Source organism: Strongylocentrotus purpuratus, unplaced genomic scaffold (genome assembly GCF_000002235.5).
Source record: "Strongylocentrotus purpuratus isolate Spur 01 unplaced genomic scaffold, Spur_5.0 spur5_scaffold_6, whole genome shotgun sequence".
NCBI lineage: Eukaryota > Metazoa > Echinodermata > Echinoidea > Camarodonta > Strongylocentrotidae > Strongylocentrotus > Strongylocentrotus purpuratus.
In genome coordinates, this window is record NW_022145612.1 from 50,025,557 (window position 1) to 50,045,695 (window position 20,139).

The 20,139-nt window shown below is 37.4% G+C and overlaps 1 protein-coding gene across 1 annotated transcript; it reads right to left on the reverse strand.

Annotated features, from left to right (window-relative positions):
* Positions 1 to 181: 181 nt before the first annotated feature.
* Positions 182 to 18,445, reverse strand: LOC579534 (coatomer subunit gamma-2). Its single transcript, XM_779644.5, has 21 exons — positions 18,409 to 18,445; positions 15,225 to 15,274; positions 14,634 to 14,714; positions 14,052 to 14,123; positions 13,368 to 13,523; positions 12,904 to 12,996; positions 12,092 to 12,295; positions 11,446 to 11,486; positions 10,787 to 10,841; positions 9,700 to 9,846; positions 8,959 to 9,243; positions 7,969 to 8,212; positions 7,389 to 7,464; positions 6,918 to 7,021; positions 6,276 to 6,404; positions 5,860 to 5,928; positions 5,172 to 5,314; positions 4,494 to 4,662; positions 3,632 to 3,729; positions 2,644 to 2,779; positions 182 to 1,758 (listed from the first exon to the last, which is right to left on the reverse strand). Exons 1-21 carry the CDS (start codon positions 18,443 to 18,445, stop codon positions 1,529 to 1,531), a joined length of 2,619 nt encoding a protein of 872 aa, XP_784737.3. The 3' UTR covers positions 182 to 1,528.
* Between the last annotated feature and the right edge of the window lie 1,694 nt (positions 18,446 to 20,139).

The window sequence follows — 20,139 nt, forward strand, 5'->3', positions numbered from 1 at the left end:
GCCCATATTTGACAATATATTAAAAACAAAATTGCTTTACAATATGTTTGAATTGCTTTGCTTAGTCCCATGGGCTTCATTATAATAGGACATGCCTTCTTATGTAAAAACGCCTGACACTCACAATATAAAGAGATTTCTAGACACACACAAGACAACAAGCTCATCCCACACAACTGGATTTTCTTTTAGACTATACTTTAATGAAGCATGATTACATGTGTATTCCGTATTACTAACAAGATTTGTGATAGTACACAATTTGTGTGCTTACATAAAGCAACAACAATAGTAATTCATTACACCTATCCAATCATATAATACTTTTGTTTATACATAAGACAGGCTTGATCATTTATATTGTAAATTGGTAGCTTAACAATACAATAACAAGAAGCTGTATTGTTGTGCCAAAGTCCAATGTGAATAATTTCTGATGGGGAAAGATCAACAAAGAATGAAGATGAAGACAGAAGAGAGTGAGAGAAAAGGGCAAGTTTATCATTAGGGGGAGGGGCTTTGGAAATGAACATTTAAACATGTTAAATTTAATTCACCTAGTCTCAGAAAATCTTGAAACTTTCACAGACTAAAATAAATAAAGGACCTTGAATTTTGCTTTTCTTAGGAATTGAGTTAAAGAAACACTATAAATAATTTGTCTAAACCTTTGGTTGAAGTTTCTAATCTGTCACATTTAAACTGCAGATTTTTATGTCATTCTTTTCGAAATGAAATAAAGGGATAAACAGACATGTCATGCACTCATGTACATGCACTGTTTGCAATAAGATAATTGTTTTTATCTTATATCACCTTTATATTCAACATAAATATAGAGTATATATCACAGAAATAGAAAACCAATAATGAATATCTGCTTGCTATTTGAAATGTCAATATATATTTGTATGTTGACCAAGAATTGACTCAATAACAAAACAACAAACAACATAATTCCCAAGTTTCTGCTGGGGCCACAGATCCATAGGGTCATATCTAAGCCATTAATACCATCTGAACTTTCATATAATTCACAAACAGAATTTATAAAGAGTAAGGAAGTTTGGTGAAAGAACTTTACACTTAAGAGAGTTCCTAACAAGTCCTCGATCTATGTTGCAACAGAAGAACAGCATCTTGTTTCTGCAGAGCGACTGTGATCACACAACAAGCATTTTACAATCAAATGGGAACTGTGTTGGCCATTAATTTTGTGAGTTTTTTAGAATATTTTCAGTAATTGTAAGGTCACAAATTAAGCTACACGCTAGAATGAGCCAGCAATGAAAATGCAAACATGTACTGTAAGTAGGAAGGTGTTAATGATAAAAAAAAAACTTTAAAAAAACCTTTGTGTCCATGTCGTACACAAAAAATATTGGCCAAGGCCAAATCAGTATTGAATTTCAAGTACACTATATTACCATTTTACATATATCTCTTGTATGAATATCATCGTTGACTTAAAATCATAAGATTCTATTCTACCCACAACGCAAACTTCTCGACCACGACGAAATAAATATTAACCTACTGATGATGCGATGAGTTCACTGACCCCCGAGTCACTGCTCCTCACCGTGATGTGCATGGTGATGGTATCCTGGAGGGCAAGGCGTGCCCGGACGAGGGTGTCATGGCCGCCGCGGAACACACCAGCAAGGTAGAGGGTATGAGAGCTCTTGCCTTCACTCACCTTGTCTGATCGCTCACAAGGCTGCATGCCCAGGAAGGACACAATGTCCTTTATGGCCTCTGTGGATGGAGATAGGTTTGGAAATAAAAGGCCGTTAATTTGGATGGGACCAATATAATAGCGTATTTTCAGCAAAATATGAGAAATAACCGCCATTTATGATAACTATGTTTACATTTTGTTCATGACACTGTAAATATTAAAGGTATAGACCAGTTTTGGAAATGCCCTCCTCTCAAAAAATGAAATGGAAGCTCTTATTACCAATCATGTGAAAGAATATGTTTTGACGAATAGGTGATGATACAAATTTTGCCGGAAAGCGCCTACTAATTGATATATTTGGTAAATTATCATATCAATCCGGCCATGATAGATATCGCGAATGCACATTGAACATTTGGGCATATATTTCTGTTTTTTTTGCGAATTTATATTAAAGTATAGCCATCTAGACCTCTAAAGGCAATATTTAAACAATATTGAATGGACATTTTGCACCCAATACCCTTGATCGGAATTTTACCGCTACTGGTCTTTACCTTTAAGTACAATTTCTACTTACACAAAATATATTTACAATTTGTTGATAAGACTGAAAATAGTTTTCTTTAAATATTGTTTATGTTAATAGGCACTATTTCCATGCCATTTTATCAGATACCATATCACCCAATTATCAGTCTAAGTATAAAATACAACTAGATATACTTGTCGCAATACAAATTAAACTGGCGAAGTCAACCTGCCATATTCTACCCACAGTGGCCTTTTTTTCTCTCTCGATGTTACATTGAAACCTGTGTATAAAGAATGCTAACGAGCAAGCGAAAAGTGGTCTATACGGGCAGGTGTTCTTTCAATAGGTTAATTCAGCACTGGTTTCAATGGTCTTAAGAGACATTTGGTATTTCTATACAGGTGGTCACTAAAGCAGGTTTTACCTTCAAGACTCTTGGATGCCAGGCCATAGGTCTCCTCTGTCTCATTCTCGTCTCCTACTTCTTCCCACGAGGCCATGAAGTTGGGTTTTAGTACTCGCTGCATGTGATCTGAAAGGGCTATCTCTATATCCTCCAACTGAAAACAGAATCAAGCATTGTATGTATAGTGCATTATTTATATATACCGTATTATAACCAAAATTCAAAAGGAAACCGTTTTTTCTTGCACTGAATCCACTGGCTGTGTTTAAATTTGTGTCTGTTTACTTGAATTGCAGTAGTCTCAGCATAATAGGATAACAGATTAAGGGGTACTCTTTTTAGTTGGGATATGATTAGAACAAACACCTCTCATTCAGTTCATGCAAATTTCTCCACTTCACCAGGTACTCCTGTTAATTGGTTACCGGTAAACATGCCTCGTTCAATTTTGGCAAATTACATGTGGAAAGTACTATTAAAATAGAGTAGCATAAGCCACGCTCAAAGTTCAAAGCTCCATGGGTTCTTCAAACGGATTGCAAAATAGCATATTCCTTTACACAGCACTTTTCTCTTTAAAAAGAGCAAAGGTATTTTATCGCCATATTATTGTATAACATCCTAGTAGAAATTGATCCAGAGGACTCCATTTTAATGGTATTTACCTCTACAATGATGTAATTATTTAATTATAATTAAATAATAGCAAATAGTAAATAGTATTAAGTTTCAAAATAGAATTGGGGTCAATAAATGATAATATGGTTAATAATTATAACTGTCTTTTTAAAGCTCTTTACCAGTTACAACCAAACAAAGAGCTTACAGTATTATTATAATCAGGGTCACTGGATTAAATTACTATTCTGCACACTACAGTGCACACCCTGAGAGAGCATTCCAGCTAGTCGCCCTTTTACGAGCTTGCACATGCTTATCCAAGTAAAATCACTCGGTTTCTACATTTGTACAGATGTTAGAGATTTGAATGTTTGTAATACTCAACCACATATTCATCTTCATATCCATCGTCATCAGGCTCTCCTGTATTTGGATCACAGTCCTTCACGGTGAACTTCAGTGTGTTGCTAAATGCACTGGATACTATGGGAATAAAAAAAAATGTATAAATGTATAAATACTCATAATTCACAGCTGAACATTACAAGATGTATTTCACCTCTTTGAAATACATTTTCAGTTTTCTCATAGTGAAATTGACAAATGACTTCATAAAATTTATTCTTTTAAAACCTGATTTTGATACCGTAAAATCAACAAAATACATGTGGAATCACATATCCGATACTTCACCTCATAACATCTCAAACCAAAGAAATTACAGCAAGCCCTTCCATATCTTTCTAAAGGGCTGGTTATCATGGTAATTTTTCCATACCATGCATTCTGTTACTTTAATGCCTCAATCGCACAACACGGGCCCCAATGCCAATTTGCTTCATGTTTAATTTATAATACCAACCAAATTCCTAAATTCTAACTCCTAAACCTTAAATCTAACCTAAAAGCCCAATCACAACACAAGGCCTAACTAATAATCTTTTGTGAAATAAAGTCTGGAGGCCGTGTCTGTCCACTAAGGCTTCACTTGAAGAGAAGGGTAAACTGGAAGACATGAAGAAGGCGCGATAGCTCAGTTGGTAGAGCAGTGGTCTTTCATTCCGGCGACCCGTGTTCAAAATCAAGTCGATGCGCTAGTGCCCTTTGGAAAGGCATTAATCCTCATCACCAGGTCCCTCGGAGAGGACCTAAAGCAGTAGGTCTTCTGGTTCCTTAGTAACAAGCATTTATGCTTGCTTAGCAGTCTGGTAAAATAACAACCACACACGCACATCATGACAACTTACCATCAGAAGTGTCTTCTGGCATCTGTACCACGGTGTATGTTATGCCTGGCTGGTTATACTTGAGGACAGGAGCGGGAATGTAATGCTGGACTTCAAAGCCTTCAGCCGACTCCATCTGTACTGTTACATTCTCCAGCTGCTGGTCGTTAAGCGTGTTGGTGCAGTCAAACTGAATATTGAAGGAAATTTCATTGTAATAATTTAATAACATTCTGTTCTTGTTTAATGCACATCACATTATGATATAACACCCCTATGCGTTTCCAAAGAGCTTTACCCCTGCTGTGAAATGGTTTGAAAATATTTAGGGAACAGTTAGAGTGGGAAGATTTTCATAGGTTCTAGGACACTGTTCACCTCAGTAACTATCTTAGTTGGAATGTGTAATCAAGCAGTTTGAGATCTGTCTCCAGTCTTTTGTAAAAACCGGTGATGATAATAATTACAAGGGCACAAACTAGCATTATAAGCTACTTCACATAAACTTGATGTAGAGTGGGAGGAGGGGGGGGGGGACTACAGGCTAAGTTGTGTTTACTGCATGCCATTGCATTTCAAGAGAAAAAAATTGCTTTTTGGTAGTGTGAAAGAGAAAATCAAATTTAGCATCTAGTGCAATCCAGATGTAGATAAGCACTCCCTAGCATAAAATGTAGATAAACATTAAACAGACATTACCTGGAAAACAATGTGCTCTGGGAATGTATGTTTGATGCACCTGACCATGTACTCCGTCTCTGACTCTGTGAGCTCAGACGGCTTCACTGACGACTTGAACAGCGCCCCCAAGTCAGCAATTTCGGGAATAGCTCTCAGTTGATCTAAAAATGAGGGTATCAGAATCGAACAAAAATAATGAGCCCTGTGACCTTTGACCTTGTGACCCACAAATATGATCGGTTCATTGGCTCTGCAAGATACATACATGACCCAAATTTGGTGGAATTTCATCAATCCATTGTTGAGATAACGCGATCACAAGAACAGGAACGGGATGTACGGACAACCCAAAAACATAATGGATCCGGCTACTTTGTAGAGGAGGCATAACAATTGAAGCTAAATTTGTGTAAGAGTAACCTTTTGCTGTCATAAACCTCAAAATGCAAACAGAAATATCTCTCACTTTTTTATACGATGTATACTACAATGCTTCAGCTTAGGTTTTACCACTGAAAAGGGACTTAAAAAGCTTCAATATCATCACATGACGAATAACAAAAACAAAGCATGAATGAAAGTTCTGACAATTAGAACATTACATAATGTTCGAAAGGTATTTATACATTGATACTATTCCCCATACAACCTCATGTTCCTTAGATGAATTCTATGATTGGGTTGAAAACATTAATTGTAAACTTACCAGCATAAATATCTTGAGTAGGAGGAGCCAGTTTCTCTGGTTTTGTCGCCATAAGAGGAGCAATGTCAGCTAATGATGGGAGGAAAACAAACAATCAAATCATTAAAAAGGAAAATGTTTTACATTGATACACCACAGCAACATCTAAAAACCATGTCATTACTAAAGTCGGCTGTGACCCACACTTCCTATAAATCATGCTACACGTTTGTTCATCAGCATAGGGTTACACAGTGTGTTCTTTGCATCAGAGAATTCCATTTTCAATAGAGGATATAAAGTAATCTTTGTGCAATGATACTAATTTAAGCTTATGGTAAGAATTCACTGGTGGTATAGAATAAACCTTTAAAATCTTGATGTTTTAAAATGTTAAATGGACCCCAAGATCATGACAACATGTAAATAGAACTCACAGACTGGTTTCTGCTCTGTCAATGGCTGTGTCTCGATGGGCACAGTCTTCATGTCAAATGGAGTCTCAGACGGAGATAGGGTGTAGTGGTGAAGAGCCCTCTCCAGTCCAGCGATGGAAACGCTCAGACCTGGAAGAAAATGGGAAGTGGAAACATCTTAAATCAAATCATTGATTCAATCAGAGTGAATATCAATTAGTACTAAAAGCACATTTGGGGATGACATACAAATAAGACACCAATACATTTCAATAGGTACTTATGGTGACGTTTCTTTAATAGCTCTAATATAAGGTTAACATTGAGATAGATTCTTAATCGACACAGCTGCCAATAAATGAGAGGACACAAGATTTAATATTTCTTATCTAACATGATATAACTTAAATGCAGATAGGTTTCAAAATATGTGTTGAATCCAAGATCAGTGGGGTAATTTCATTCAGCAATAACAAAGTAATCATTTTGAAAATGAACTTCCTTCGATTCAGTGACTAAATATAGACATCACTGCATCTGAACAAGGTGGAGGCCATTTTTCATTACACAAATCACAGCGACACATTTATTTACCAGAAAAATGAGGAGGAATGGGTGAGAGTGAAAGAGAGGTGTAGATTAGAACAAGCTAGTGTTACTTACCATTCAGGATGTAGGCAGAGTTGAGAGCTTTCTGGCTGTGTTTCAAGACACTCAGGTAGAACGTGGCTCTGTCACGAACCTCGTCATCTGAGTCCAGCAGAGATCTGATAAAAAAAAAAAAAAGGAATACGAAGGTCGATACAGACCGTATTGAAAGTTGTAGAAATCCAGTAACATCATTTATTTGATAACTTTAGAACAATGTGATGTGGGAAATTCTCCCAATGATTTGAGTATTGGACAATGTCTTTGACCCAAGAATGACTACATCCTTCTTGAAAACAGTTTAGTTCCATAGAAGATATCTTATACCTGAACCTAACAAAGGAGCAAGGCAAATCAGTTAAAAAGTATACCTATGTTTATTAAGGATCATCATTAAAAAAAAAACAAGGGATTAGCAAGGGACTTGTTGCTTTAAATGGGTATAATAATGTCAGAAAAATATTGGACAAGCCTTGAGAGACTTACCTTTCAAGCAGGACCACAATACTGGGTAGCAACTCCTCACAGTGGGCTCCAAACTTGGCCAGGGAACTCACAGCAGCTGCAAATGGACAATTAGTGAAAAATTGTTGCTATTATGTTATCTACGTTGAGTCACACAGTATTTTTAAAACTAATGGACTGTTAACATCCAATACATAAATTGTATCTCATTACATTTTACTTGTATTTTTTTGCCCAAAGTCAATCACACATTGACCTTTTTGAAACGTTTACTGTTAAATGCGGTGGACTTTCATGTCAAAATACATCAAGTGACTACTTTTGTCAAAATAAACTGTGACATTGTCACCCAAATGTCTCATATTTATTCAGTCATTCAAATAATAATGGAGGGGAGGGGGGGGGCAGAATTTGAGCTTCTTAATGATTCTTCTACAGATTTCAATGACATATGAGAAGGAACTGCAAAGAAGCAATGGTGCACAAAATTTGAAAAGGACAGAGAAAATTCAGTGAAGACATTAAGTTTGTGTCAAAGTACAACAGTCATAGCCCTTCTATCTCTATTGGTATGAAATGTTATTAGGAGGGAAGATCTTACCAGCCCTGATGGCAGCATTCTCCAGGATGACCCTGTTGTAGATGAATCGGATATACTTAGCAGGGTTGGGCGAGCGTGGGCCCTCACGCCCAATCAGATGCAGGATACGTGTAGCTAAAGAGGTGTGTTCACAGTCCTCGATGAACTCACACAGGTGGGACAGTCCCGTCTCCTTGCTCTCCGGGTTCTCCTCTATGATGGCGATCAGACTGTCAACGATGGCTCGCTTGTACTCAAATCCACCCTGAGGAATGGATGGACAGAAATGGAGAGAATGAATGCAAACATGTTTCTTAACCTACTGACTACTGAATTACCTAATTTCCATAGGCTTTACACAGGGACCACAAGGTTACAGTAAGCAATGGGTTTACATCTTAAAGTTTGATAATTGTCTATATAATTTAAATGTAAAATCTTACTAAACTGTACAGCAATATTTTGACTTGAGCTGTCATCCCAGGAATTAATTCCTGATACATTCATATCCAAAGGATTCAGGATTACACGATATATAGCATAATCATATCATCATCATCATTTAAAGGGATCTGGTTACTTTGTCTAAGATTCTGAAACAAAATCCTGGATTTAGCTCATGCTGCAATGATAATTATAGACCTTTAGGTAAATCAGGACCCCATGACTTTTACAAGCCAATTTACTGTCTGACTATCAAGATATTTATGATTGGAACTTGAAACCAAATTTTGCGTTTTCCTAACGGTTTTCATAACACTACAGTCTATTGGGGAAAACGAGTACGGTATGGTGAAACCGGTAACTCAATTTTTTTTTACTTTTTTGAGGCATTTCTCGATCATGTTGAAGTGCAATTTTTTAGGGCTTCAATATTACACCATATCACAGACACTGATAACAAGTAGGGCCGTGCATCTCAGATTTAACATTGTTAACGATGCCTTCAAACAATTTACGGAAGTTGACATCATACACCACCAGTAGCCATATATTATTTCTATTACTCACCTCATCTCGGAGCATGTTGGAGAGGAAGCTCATCATGACGGAGTGCTTGCGAGGGAACTTGGAGCAGAGCGACCTGACGGCCGACACCACCACCACCTTAAACTCGTCAGAGATCTCACTCATGAAGGTACCGATCTGCTTCATCAGCCTGTCCACACTGCTCTCACTGCCAGTCTTCAGCAAGGTGGTGATGGCCAGGGTGGCAATGCTGCGGTTCACGTCAGTGATGAGGTTCTCCAGGTCCAGGTTGCAGGCGGTGACGGCGGCGGGGTGTGTCATCGCAACCTGACAGGAGAACAGAGAGCAGGTGAATTCCACTATGCTTTAGGAATGCTTGGATGTTGCATGTGTATAGATCAAATATTGAATGCAGAAATGCTGTTTTCCCAGCTGCATCACCTACGTCTAGGGAATAGAATACCTGTTCATAAATGCACCTCACCATTCAGCATTAAAAAAAAATTATAAGTAGATTTTTAAAACAAAACAATTACACTCAAATTGTATGTAAAACTTTACTTGCCAATACAATGCTTGAAGTTTTACTAAGTACAGTGACTGTCAACACTTATACAAACCACATTAAAGTATACAGCCTTGCAACATCTTAAAGAAATATTGCATACTTGTTCTCTTCTTCTAATGAATATGAATTCATCAAGGGCAGCTCCTATAGAAATTCACTCTACTAAGGTACGACAAAGTAATATTCTTAGCCATCTAGCTCTGCCTGCCTCTCACCTTGTTAAGGGTCTTGGTGGCAGCAAAGCGAAGCGTTGGTTTGGGAGAACTCAGGAACAGCTGAAGAACAGACACAGCTGGGTTCAGCTCACGGGATGTAGTGTTCTTCATGTTGACAATGGCACTGGCAGCTTCGTAGATCACCATCTATAAGAACAATACACAGAAACAAATGATAGGGACTGCAATGTAATACATGCATTAATGAAAGGTTGGTACTCACGATTTGGAGAACAGTATCAAATAATGTTTAAGGTTTAGTTTTATATTTTATTTATATATTTATTTTGCACATATATTTGTATCTGTGTCTTTGAATAATCAGAATAAAACCATTTACAAAAAAGGAATTTAAAAACATTAAATACCATTGAAGCCATCTGCAATCATGCACATACTTGCTATTATATTGACTTTAGTTGGGATGCCATTCGAGCTGAAAAGATAACCTACACCTAACCAACCTTACATTTTTTTATACGGAGGTCTCACCGAGATACAAGATCCAGGATGCCAGATATCAAGATGGGAACATAATGTTTCATGTCAAGCACATGAACTACTAGCCTATGATCCACTAAACCACATGTGCTCTCACATTTATCATGACATATATAGTATTACATATTCCCTTTGTCTTCTTTAAAGGTAAAGGCCAGTTATGGTCATGCGATTGCATTGTGAAAAAAACGTTGTGGAATCAATCAGAAAAGGTTGATCATCTAGCATCTAGCATCTGCAAGGTTCTGGAATCATCAAAATGATAAGAAATTTGACCCATTCTTCGTAAAGTTACAAGCACTATACACAGAAAGATGTATATGGGACTACCCTATATCTCTCACAGACCATGAGAGAAACAAATTTACCAAATATATGAATTAGTAGGCGGTTTCCCGGCAAATTTTTTATCATCATGTATTAGTCAAAACATATTTGTTCACATGATTGGTAATGAGAGCTTCCATTTCATTTTTTGAAATTGGGGCGTTTCCAATACTGGTCTTTACCTTTAATAAAGGCCTCTTAATCTGCAAGTGATTGGTTTTGTAGTTTACATCACATAATGAATACAGAGTGCACTCACCTCACTCTTGTGTCTCAAGCAATTCTCAATGAAATCAAACAAGGGGCTGTCATGACTGCAAAAACAAGTAGATGATAGAGAAATATGATATAAACATGAGTCAACGTTTGAAGAGGATAAAACATTTCATGAAATTGGAAACACATGTGCCAATCTACCTTCTACACAGGAAACACAACATGTAATCTAATTGTTTCAAATAGAACATAATCGTACACAATTCTTTCCACATGAAAAACATGGCACATATAAAAGACAATTAGGACAGGAACAAAAAATATCACGTTTCCTTCATAACCATTTTGCTTGGCAATTTTTGTCTCCACTTTTCTCTAATTCATATGATATTGGGGATGGGGGGGGGGGGGGTGGGGGGGGGGGGGGGGGGGGGTGGGGGGGGGGGGGGGGGGGGGGGGGGGGGGGGGGGGGTGGGGTGGGGGGGGGGGGGGGGGGGGGGGGGGGGGGGGTCTACAAAATCGGATGATGTGTATTTGCAAACGTCTTTTTCTAAACCGACATGCAGACTGTACATGGATAGAACACAACACTCAATAACATTCATTTCATTTTTTTACTCAATGACATGGGTATCATTCATTTCAATTTTCTACTGAATGACATGACATTGGCACCATTAACCATACATCTGAACTACTCACCCAGCATCCTCATCTGCAATCAGCTTGGCAGCAATGCGAATCTATGAAGGAATGAAATTTTTAAAATATTACTTCCACATAAAGTCCTCTAATGTAAGCTTTGCTTTTATTACACAACTGATTCTTGAACAGTTTTTACATTATTACCTGTTGAATTCTCAGCCTGAGATTAATAGAGTTAAATGAAAATAAAATCCTCTTCAGTGGGTTAATAAGGCAATCTGCAAATGTATGAGAGCCAGCTGAGGATTACTGTGGATTGCTACACATCAGGGCCCATCTTATAAAGAGTCCATATTAATCGCAACTTATTTGTGATTTATATCAATTGCAACAGTGTACATAAGAGATCGATGTCAATCGCAAATAAGTTGCGATTGATATCAACTCTTTGTAAGACGGGACCCACGTGATGTAATACAATGCTGAGGACCATGCAATGTCTTATTTTCAACCCCCTTCTCCTTTTTCCTCTTTATCTTTATCATGTACCTAAGATCCTATGATGTCATATTTTACCTTTCATTCTAAAGCTATTGCCTATAGAAACTGGACGGCTCCCGTACTAAATCTTTGAGGGGGGGGGGGGATGTGATAATTCAATAGTCAGCAGGTTAATAGAAAATGGAAATGTGAATGTACATACCAGCAAACAGGTGGCATAGGGGGACTTGAGTCCACCCCTGGTGTACTTGCTGACCATCTTGGATGCAGCCAGTCGATCCTGCTTGCGGATGTGGTAGAGTAAGCCCAGGGCATGGTACTGGACCATGACGTTGTCATTGGACGCAGCTTCCTGGACCTCGTTCACCCATCTCTTGACCACCTCGGGGCTCTGCTTCAGCAAGTGCTAAAAATAAAAACAAAGAACAAAAGTAAAGATTCTGTTACTGTCTATTGTAAACGAATGAACTCAACAAAACAATACTTCTCTGTAGTAATATATATATATATATATGCCATACATTAGATATTTTGAATGTGCTTAGAAGCATTGGATTCTTATTTTGTAGCAGTGAATGATTTTTATGTAATCAAAACAAATTCTTCTTCTCCTTAAATTTCGTTTTTGTATATGTACTTCAGAATTACATCCATCAATCGATAAAACATATTATACTTAATGGCAAGTCAAACTGTCAAAGTCTCATGCATGTATGTGACAGCATATCATGGACATAATTGACATCAGAAATGTAACAGTTTCCCCAATTATTTGAGAAGTTCATCCATCCTTTAGCAGGACTATCAAGTTAATGCAATCCTCAGATTTACTACAACTTTATGGTACTTTCTATTCTACTTGACAAATATGGGACACTAAATTGGACTTGCCAAGTTGTCCTTAAAATAATCATTTGGGTTGATATTACTTCTGAAATAGACGTTTGTGATATTAAACAGCTATTGATATACTTTAAAAAATCTTTTAAAAATCTTTTCTTCGGGAACACTAACCAAGGAAGAGCAGAGAGCTGCAGAAGATACACCAGAAACCTTATCCACAATGGCCTGCTTCATGTAACGCTCTATACCTTGCAACATTGAACTCTGTATCATAAAGAGAAAATGAAGATAAACTAGGGGTTAGAGCAGGAAAGCAAATACATATGTATACAATTCAGATTCATTACATTGGCAGATATACTAATTTGAGCTCTTTAAAAAGAATAAAATGCAATAGTAAAAAATTATTCTCAAATAAACAACTGCGCTTGTGGTAAAACTACTACTTTCAATAACCTGAGTACTATTCAAAGTGAAATTAATTTCATTAAAAACGTCACAAAACTTACATGAACTTGTTTTTTCTTTAGTGTTTAAATAGATTCCCTGAACAGACAATAAACCAATTCATTATGGCAATGCGACAAGTACTACAATAATTGAGAGGATAAAACACCATTTTGCCCAGGACTTACATCTGTAATCTTGCAGAGGGAACGTATAGCAGCAGCCCTGTAGAGATCTTCCTTGCCTGTCATATCCTTGGTCAAACTACTCGTCACGATGATCACATCCTCAGCAAGGTTTGCCATCTCTTTAATCATCAAGTATACCATACGACGGAGCATGACCTGGAGAAATTGAATGGATTGTTGTAAACATTACTATTCTAACCTATAATATTGTCTAAAGGAGTTTAAAAATGTCTGATTATGGGGGGAAATGCCCTTAAAAAAATAAAAGAGTATTGAAGACAGCACTATGTAGTTTAGTTTACTCACTTGTAGGAATGTACAGAAAAGAGGCCTTAAGAAAGAAGAATATTTCAGGATCATCCTGCTGAAAGTATATTAACATAAAACCTCCTTTGCCAATTCAGAATTACTATTCTGGTGATACATTCCTTCACAGAGGGTACATAAAAGGAACAAATATGATGAACCCGTCCAACAACTTGAACATGAACATTTCTAGATTTAAAGAATTCAAATGGACATAAAATTTACACCCGAAGCACTATTCTGGTAAAACAATCCTTCACATAGGAGACATGAAATGAACAAATACACTGGACATACCAGAAATATATCATGGATTTTGCTAGATTGAAACACATTCAATTGAACATCGTGTGTTTGAAAATCAAAATGTATACTTACATCATTTGACTGAAAGAGCTTTGTCATGGCAAAGAAAGTCTCTGTAGCTTCAGTAGTCCCAATAGACTCGCCCTGTAGCATTTAAGACAAGGTTGTAATGTCAAGTTTGCTTTTTTAATAAAATAACAGTGATAGTAGTATACAGTTTTAACCTACAGCAATTAACTCATCACAAGAAATTATATTGCCTAGTAGTTTCACTAAAATATTTTAAATATGAGGTTCATTCACTTTTTACTGAAACCAAATATCAATTAAAAGAATTCACTCACTAAATTTGCATTATTCAAGTTCTGATATAATGTGTAACACTGCAAACAGACTTATAGCTACATTTTGTCTAATATACACAATATATTTTTGAAAATTCACAATGGAACATCATTGGATTGAATATAAACATAATACTTATTCTGCAAAATTTTCATACTAATAAAATTGTGGAATATTACCCCAAAATACATATCTTTGGTATACCTCCTTTTACAGTAGAAAATTAAAATTTGATGACTTTATCAAATTAAAGAAATAATTAATTAGTTGTTCACACTGATTACAATTCAACACCTTACTTAGTCTTACCTGGTTTATGATGTACATGATCTTTGTCAAAATATGACAGCATTTCCTGGGATTTATAGGAGTAGCATTGAACACGCGAGCCTAAAAGAAATAAAATAAACAGCATAAAACACATTAGCTACTGAATACTAAATAGAGTGATAAACAAATGAAAATATGTTAGAGTACCTAATACCTATGTTCATATACAATCTATGTAAATATATTTATTTCTCATTATTTTTTTTAATTTATTTATTTACTTTTTGTGTAGGTGTGCTTAAAGATAAACTTGAGTTCTGGTACATATTGAAAATAAATTCTCACAGAATCCAACGAAACTTACACTGAATGTTGAACATTCAAGATTACAAATAAATGAAATGTGCCAAACAATTTTGGTAGAAAATTTATTGTGGCTGAGTAATGAGCATAGAAAGATAAAGAAATCCGGTGAGTAGACCTGACACCATGTGCTTAACACAGGTCACTATGTGCAAATGGGAAATGTAGTTTTTTATCAAAATGATACCAAGTAAGTTTTTGTGCTCAAGATTAGCTTTCATATCTGATGTTTTCTGCAAATGCATTCTGCAAAAATGTCATAATTACCTCCTGGAGGACCACGCTCCTGTCCAGATTTTGGTATGGATTGCCACCTCCTGTTAAGAAAAGAAGAAAAAAAAAGAAGAAAAAAACATGATGAAATTAGATCTCGGAACTAAGAAAAAATGACAAAGGCCAAATAAAATTAATATCTTCTAGTTTCTCATTCTGTCCTCATTGCTTTTTGTAGACCCACATCTTGTTTTTATTTCTTTACTTTGGGGGGAGGTTTTAATTTATTAATATATTGTAATTTTGCCTTGTTTTTAGTACATATACAAATAAAATTGAATTAATCTGATTTTATATAAAAATGTCCAAATGGTCCAAATATTTGAAATATCGAATAAAATGGAACCTCAACCAAACTTTTTTTAAATGCAGACGAGGAGAAACTAGGAAATTAGTTTCACTTGGCCTAGAGTCTGTTAACACTATTAATGGAGAGCCCCTATCATTAGAAATTGAAATCATAGTTGACAATTTGCACTTGTCTGATCATCACACCTAAATAACATTTTTATTCTCTTACACAAAAGCAAGATAGACATTTCTGAATCTACTTTTCTAGAAACTCTATAAATTACGGTATGTCAAACATATATTTTATGATTCTGATTCATGTAAATTTGTTAAATTTGTTAATTTATGTCAGACGATGTCAATGCAGTTTTATTGCCTTTTTTAAAGGCAAGTTCACCCTGATATAATATTGGTGTAATAAAAGCAGAAAATGAAATAGTGAAAGTTTGAGCAATATCCAATTGTAAACAGGAAAGTTATGAATTTTGTTAAAGTTGTCATCAGTGAAACACAAATTGGGAACACTGCACTATGCCATCACATATCTTCCTCTCCAATTTGCTCTGTACAGAAAATGACATAAACTTTCAAATTTTGTAGTTATTGATGACAGAATGGACTAGATTTGCAATAATTATATTTATGGAAAATGTATGATTAACAATTTTTTTAAGAAGTTAAGGAAAATTACAAATTTGTGAAGCTTTTTTAGGACAGGGACGGATACTTACAAGATTTGTGACACCACAGAGTTGCCAATCTGTGTTTGATTGACCGCTCCTTCCCATATTCATAACTTCTTATCATTTTTAATCGGTTTTTGCTCAAACTTTCACTGACCCGTTTCTCTCATTTTTATGCTTGTATTAAACCTAATTTAATATCACATTATCAGGCAGGGTACACTTCCCCTTTTAATTTAATTCTATTTACATTCATCAGTAGGGGTGCCAGAATGAGAATGAGGATCGTCCGCATAAACGAGGATATCCTCGTAAAGGCGGACAAATTGCATCCAAAAAATAAGGATTGTCCGCATTTTCGCAGACATATTTTTTCATCGGAGCTCTGCGGGTTTCGGGTTCCCGAACTGCGCCCTGGACGATGCGAGAAACGGATTCCACGTAAGAAAATAACCCCAGTTCACCGTTTACTTTTATGGGTTGTAGGGACACTGATTTTCCGTTTCAAAAAATTGCCTTTTCCGTTTCAGAAAATCTGGAATTCCGTTTCAGATGGGCTGAAAAACGGAAATTCCGTTTTGCCATAGACTTTGTACACATGCAAAAACTAAAATTCCGTTTACATAAGATTTTCATTAAAACATGAACTTGTAGGGTACAAATGTTCTATTAAAGCCGCCACCTTTGACAAGCCACTGATAACCACTCAAAAACATACGGACGGGACTGGATAAACTTGATGCAAAATACTAGTGAAAATATAGACCCCTACGGGCCCTAGAGTCTAGGCTAGACCGACGAAAAATTATCAAATGTTTAGATTTACCAACTTCAAATTCTAACTTAGACAAGCAGACTAAAGTCAGCGGAATGTGTCAGAACACGACATATTCCTGACGGAAACGATGAGTACCGACGTCGACGAAAACATTTCAGTCTTAGCTGCCATGTCCGCGATCGATCGATTTTAGGCGCACATGCCAGCCCCTTTTTCGAACTGTACAACAGCGTGTGTACAATCTCGCCGGACGTAGCGCCCGCTGCTGGCGTGTGTGTGCCTACATGTAGTATTACGTCTACGTAATACTAGGCGCCTAGCTGGCATAATAGGATCGTTTCGCTGCTATTTGTACCGTGTTTTGTGTCACGATCTCTATTGGTCCAGCGAAACAAAATGGCAGCGCCCGGTCTCCTAAGAATCTGACGAATATCGCTAAATATTTGGAATTATTAACCATGATTTGAGGTCCTATATTTTTTCACTGCATAACGAGTCACAAAAATAGTGTAAGTTTTACGATTTTCTTCTTGAAAAATGAAAAGTCTTGAGGTAAAAGGGGTTTTCCGCGATTTTCCGTTTCAAATGGTCAATTCCGTGAATTCCGTCCGTTTTCCGTGATCGCGGAAAATCAGTGTCCCTAGGGTTGTCCGTCTTCCCGAGGATTTAAATCTATCACTTATATAACGTGAAAGTCTCTGTACAAAGTCAATGTGAAATGCATCAAGAAAACCATTGCAGAATCCGTTTTTCGCATCGCCAATGTGCGGATCAGATTCATGAAACGTCTGCAAAAATGTTGATCCTTATTTTTCAGATGCATATGTTTGCGTTTACAAGTTTGGAGCTACATGCAGAATGACCACTCAGCCCAGCTGTACACAGGCGGGATAGAGCATCAATGTGGCTCTACTTCATCTATAAATTAGATGATGTCTACAACCCACTCATTTTATGAGCACCTTATTATTTTGTTTTTTGAACTTTGCATCAGTTGTGATGTTTGTTGACAGTTTGCGATGCCACGGAAATCTGGACGTATATACCAATTGGTCCTGTCCAGTACCACCTTAGATGTAGACAATACAAAGACGATCCTCGCTTACGAGGATCGAGGACGATCCTTATTCTCGGACCAGCGCCCCTACTGTTCATCAAACCAAATTGTCTCTAACCATTAGAAGAGTTCAAACAATCCTTCATCACAGACTTTCTGAGATTCTAACTTATATCACCATTCAAAATCACACAACACATCATTGGTGAAAAAATACGAACTCGCACAATAAATTAGTAATAGTAACACCGATTACATTAGATGGGGATACGCAATTATTTACCAAACTCGGTTCCACACGTTAAACCGTCAACGAATTCATAGTTTTAATATAATATACATATTTAATGTTCTAATTTGTATGCTCACCATCTTCTTCATCCTTTTTATCACGTCGAAGCATCATGGTGAGCTGGGATGATCAAAATATTGTAAAAATATTCTGTAGATTCTAGGTGTAGTTTTCTTGAACACGTAGATAGTCCACGTCACATATCGTATCACTGCGCAGTTCATTGCGCATATTCAGCTAGCTAGCTAGCTCGCGCGCACATCATCATCGTCTTTGATACACGTCTGTAAAAACCCAATGACACACACACACACACTCACCACCACAAATCATCCGGCCTCGATGTTGTATTGGTCTATATTACGTGACAATTATTTGGGTGAAAAGCATGATCGAGAAGGAAAAGGGGCACTTTTTAGAAAGGAAACGGGGGCAAGTACCACATAAAAGGGGCGCTTCATCAAGAAAAGGAGTACATATTCAGAAGGGGAAGCAATATTTATTTTTACAAAGGAAAAAGCTAGGGCACTTCTCAATCAAGTAAAACGTGTAACTGTCAGATTTGAATAGGGTCAATTATCAATTACCCCCTGGGCACTCACCCCCGGAAAATTACCCCCCCCCCGTCCCCCCCCCCCCGAGGACAATTGCCCTCCAAGGACAATTACCCCCTCCCGGAAAATTACCCCAAGGACAATCAGCCCCCCCCCCCCCCTCCCCACCCGAGGACAATACACCCCCCCCCCCCCCGAACTTATTATAAGGCTGGACTTTCCCTTTAACGAACAGGGGGGGGGGGGGGGGATTTCTGGGACGGGGGGGGGTAATTGTTCTAGGGTTTTTGTCAAGGCGTGGGGGTAATTGTCCTCGGGGGTAATTTTCCGGGGGGATGATAGCCCAGGGGGTAATTGTTCTGATACGGTGAAGGGGGCATGAAGGGAAAGGGGCGAAAAGAGACATTTATGAGAAAGTGAAGGGGATCTTATGTTAAAACAAGGGGTGCACTTATCAAAAGTAAAAGGGGAACTTATTAGAAGGGGAAGAGGCAGTTCTTACAAAGTAAAAAGGGCACTTGTCCTATGTAAAAAAAAAAGGGGGGGGCACTTAGGGGTACCTGAAAAGTGGGAGGCACTGTGCTCTATGGAGAGAGGTCGGACTAAGAACATATGTAGCCCCTCCCTCCCCCGCCAGTCCGTAATCGGCCCCGGGCTGCACCGCCAGGGAATAACGCATGATATAATCTGACCTTTTCTATTACATGATCGAAGATAGTACATCAAATACACCACAACATGAACAAAACAAAAAATGTAACAAAAACAAACAAATCTATCCCTTGAAACGTAAATGCACACAAAATAACGTTTATCATTACGCAAGGCGGAAATACTTTGTGATGTTTTGCCACTTTGCCATATGCTTCTCAAATTTGTTTTTCTTTTTTTGCAATATCTTCTTCAGTGGATCTATAAGACGAAATATAATTATTAAATTGTTTCAAACTAGGCATACTCTCTTGATATTTACAACGTAAAATGAAATGTTTACCAAGTAAAGTAAGAAAATTAAAAGCTGAGGTGGCTTGACTTTTTGGTTTAGTAATTCCAGGGGCGGCGCCACAGGGGGGCAGGTGGTCGCACCCCGCTATCATTTTGAAAAGGGGGAAGAGGAAGGGAAGGAGAAAGATGAAAAGGAGAAGGAAAAGGAAAAGAAAAGAAACGGAAGGGGACGAGGAGGAGGAAGGCCAGGAGAAAGAGAACTATCAAAATGTAAATTATGACGTATGGGAGGGCGGGGGGGGGGGAGGG

What these genes read in the sequence shown, in the direction of transcription:
- LOC579534 (XM_779644.5), bottom strand. Translation starts at nt 18,445, where the DNA reads ATGATGCTTCGACGTGATAAAAAGGATGAAGAAGATG. An exon ending in GGAGCGTGGTCCTCCAGGAG is followed by an intron (nt 14,715 to 15,224) that starts GTAATTATGACA and finishes TATTTCTTTTAG; the next exon opens with GCTCGCGTGTTCAATGCTAC. An exon ending in TCATGTACATCATAAACCAG is followed by an intron (nt 14,124 to 14,633) that starts GTAAGACTAAGT and finishes TAAATGCTACAG; the next exon opens with GGCGAGTCTATTGGGACTAC.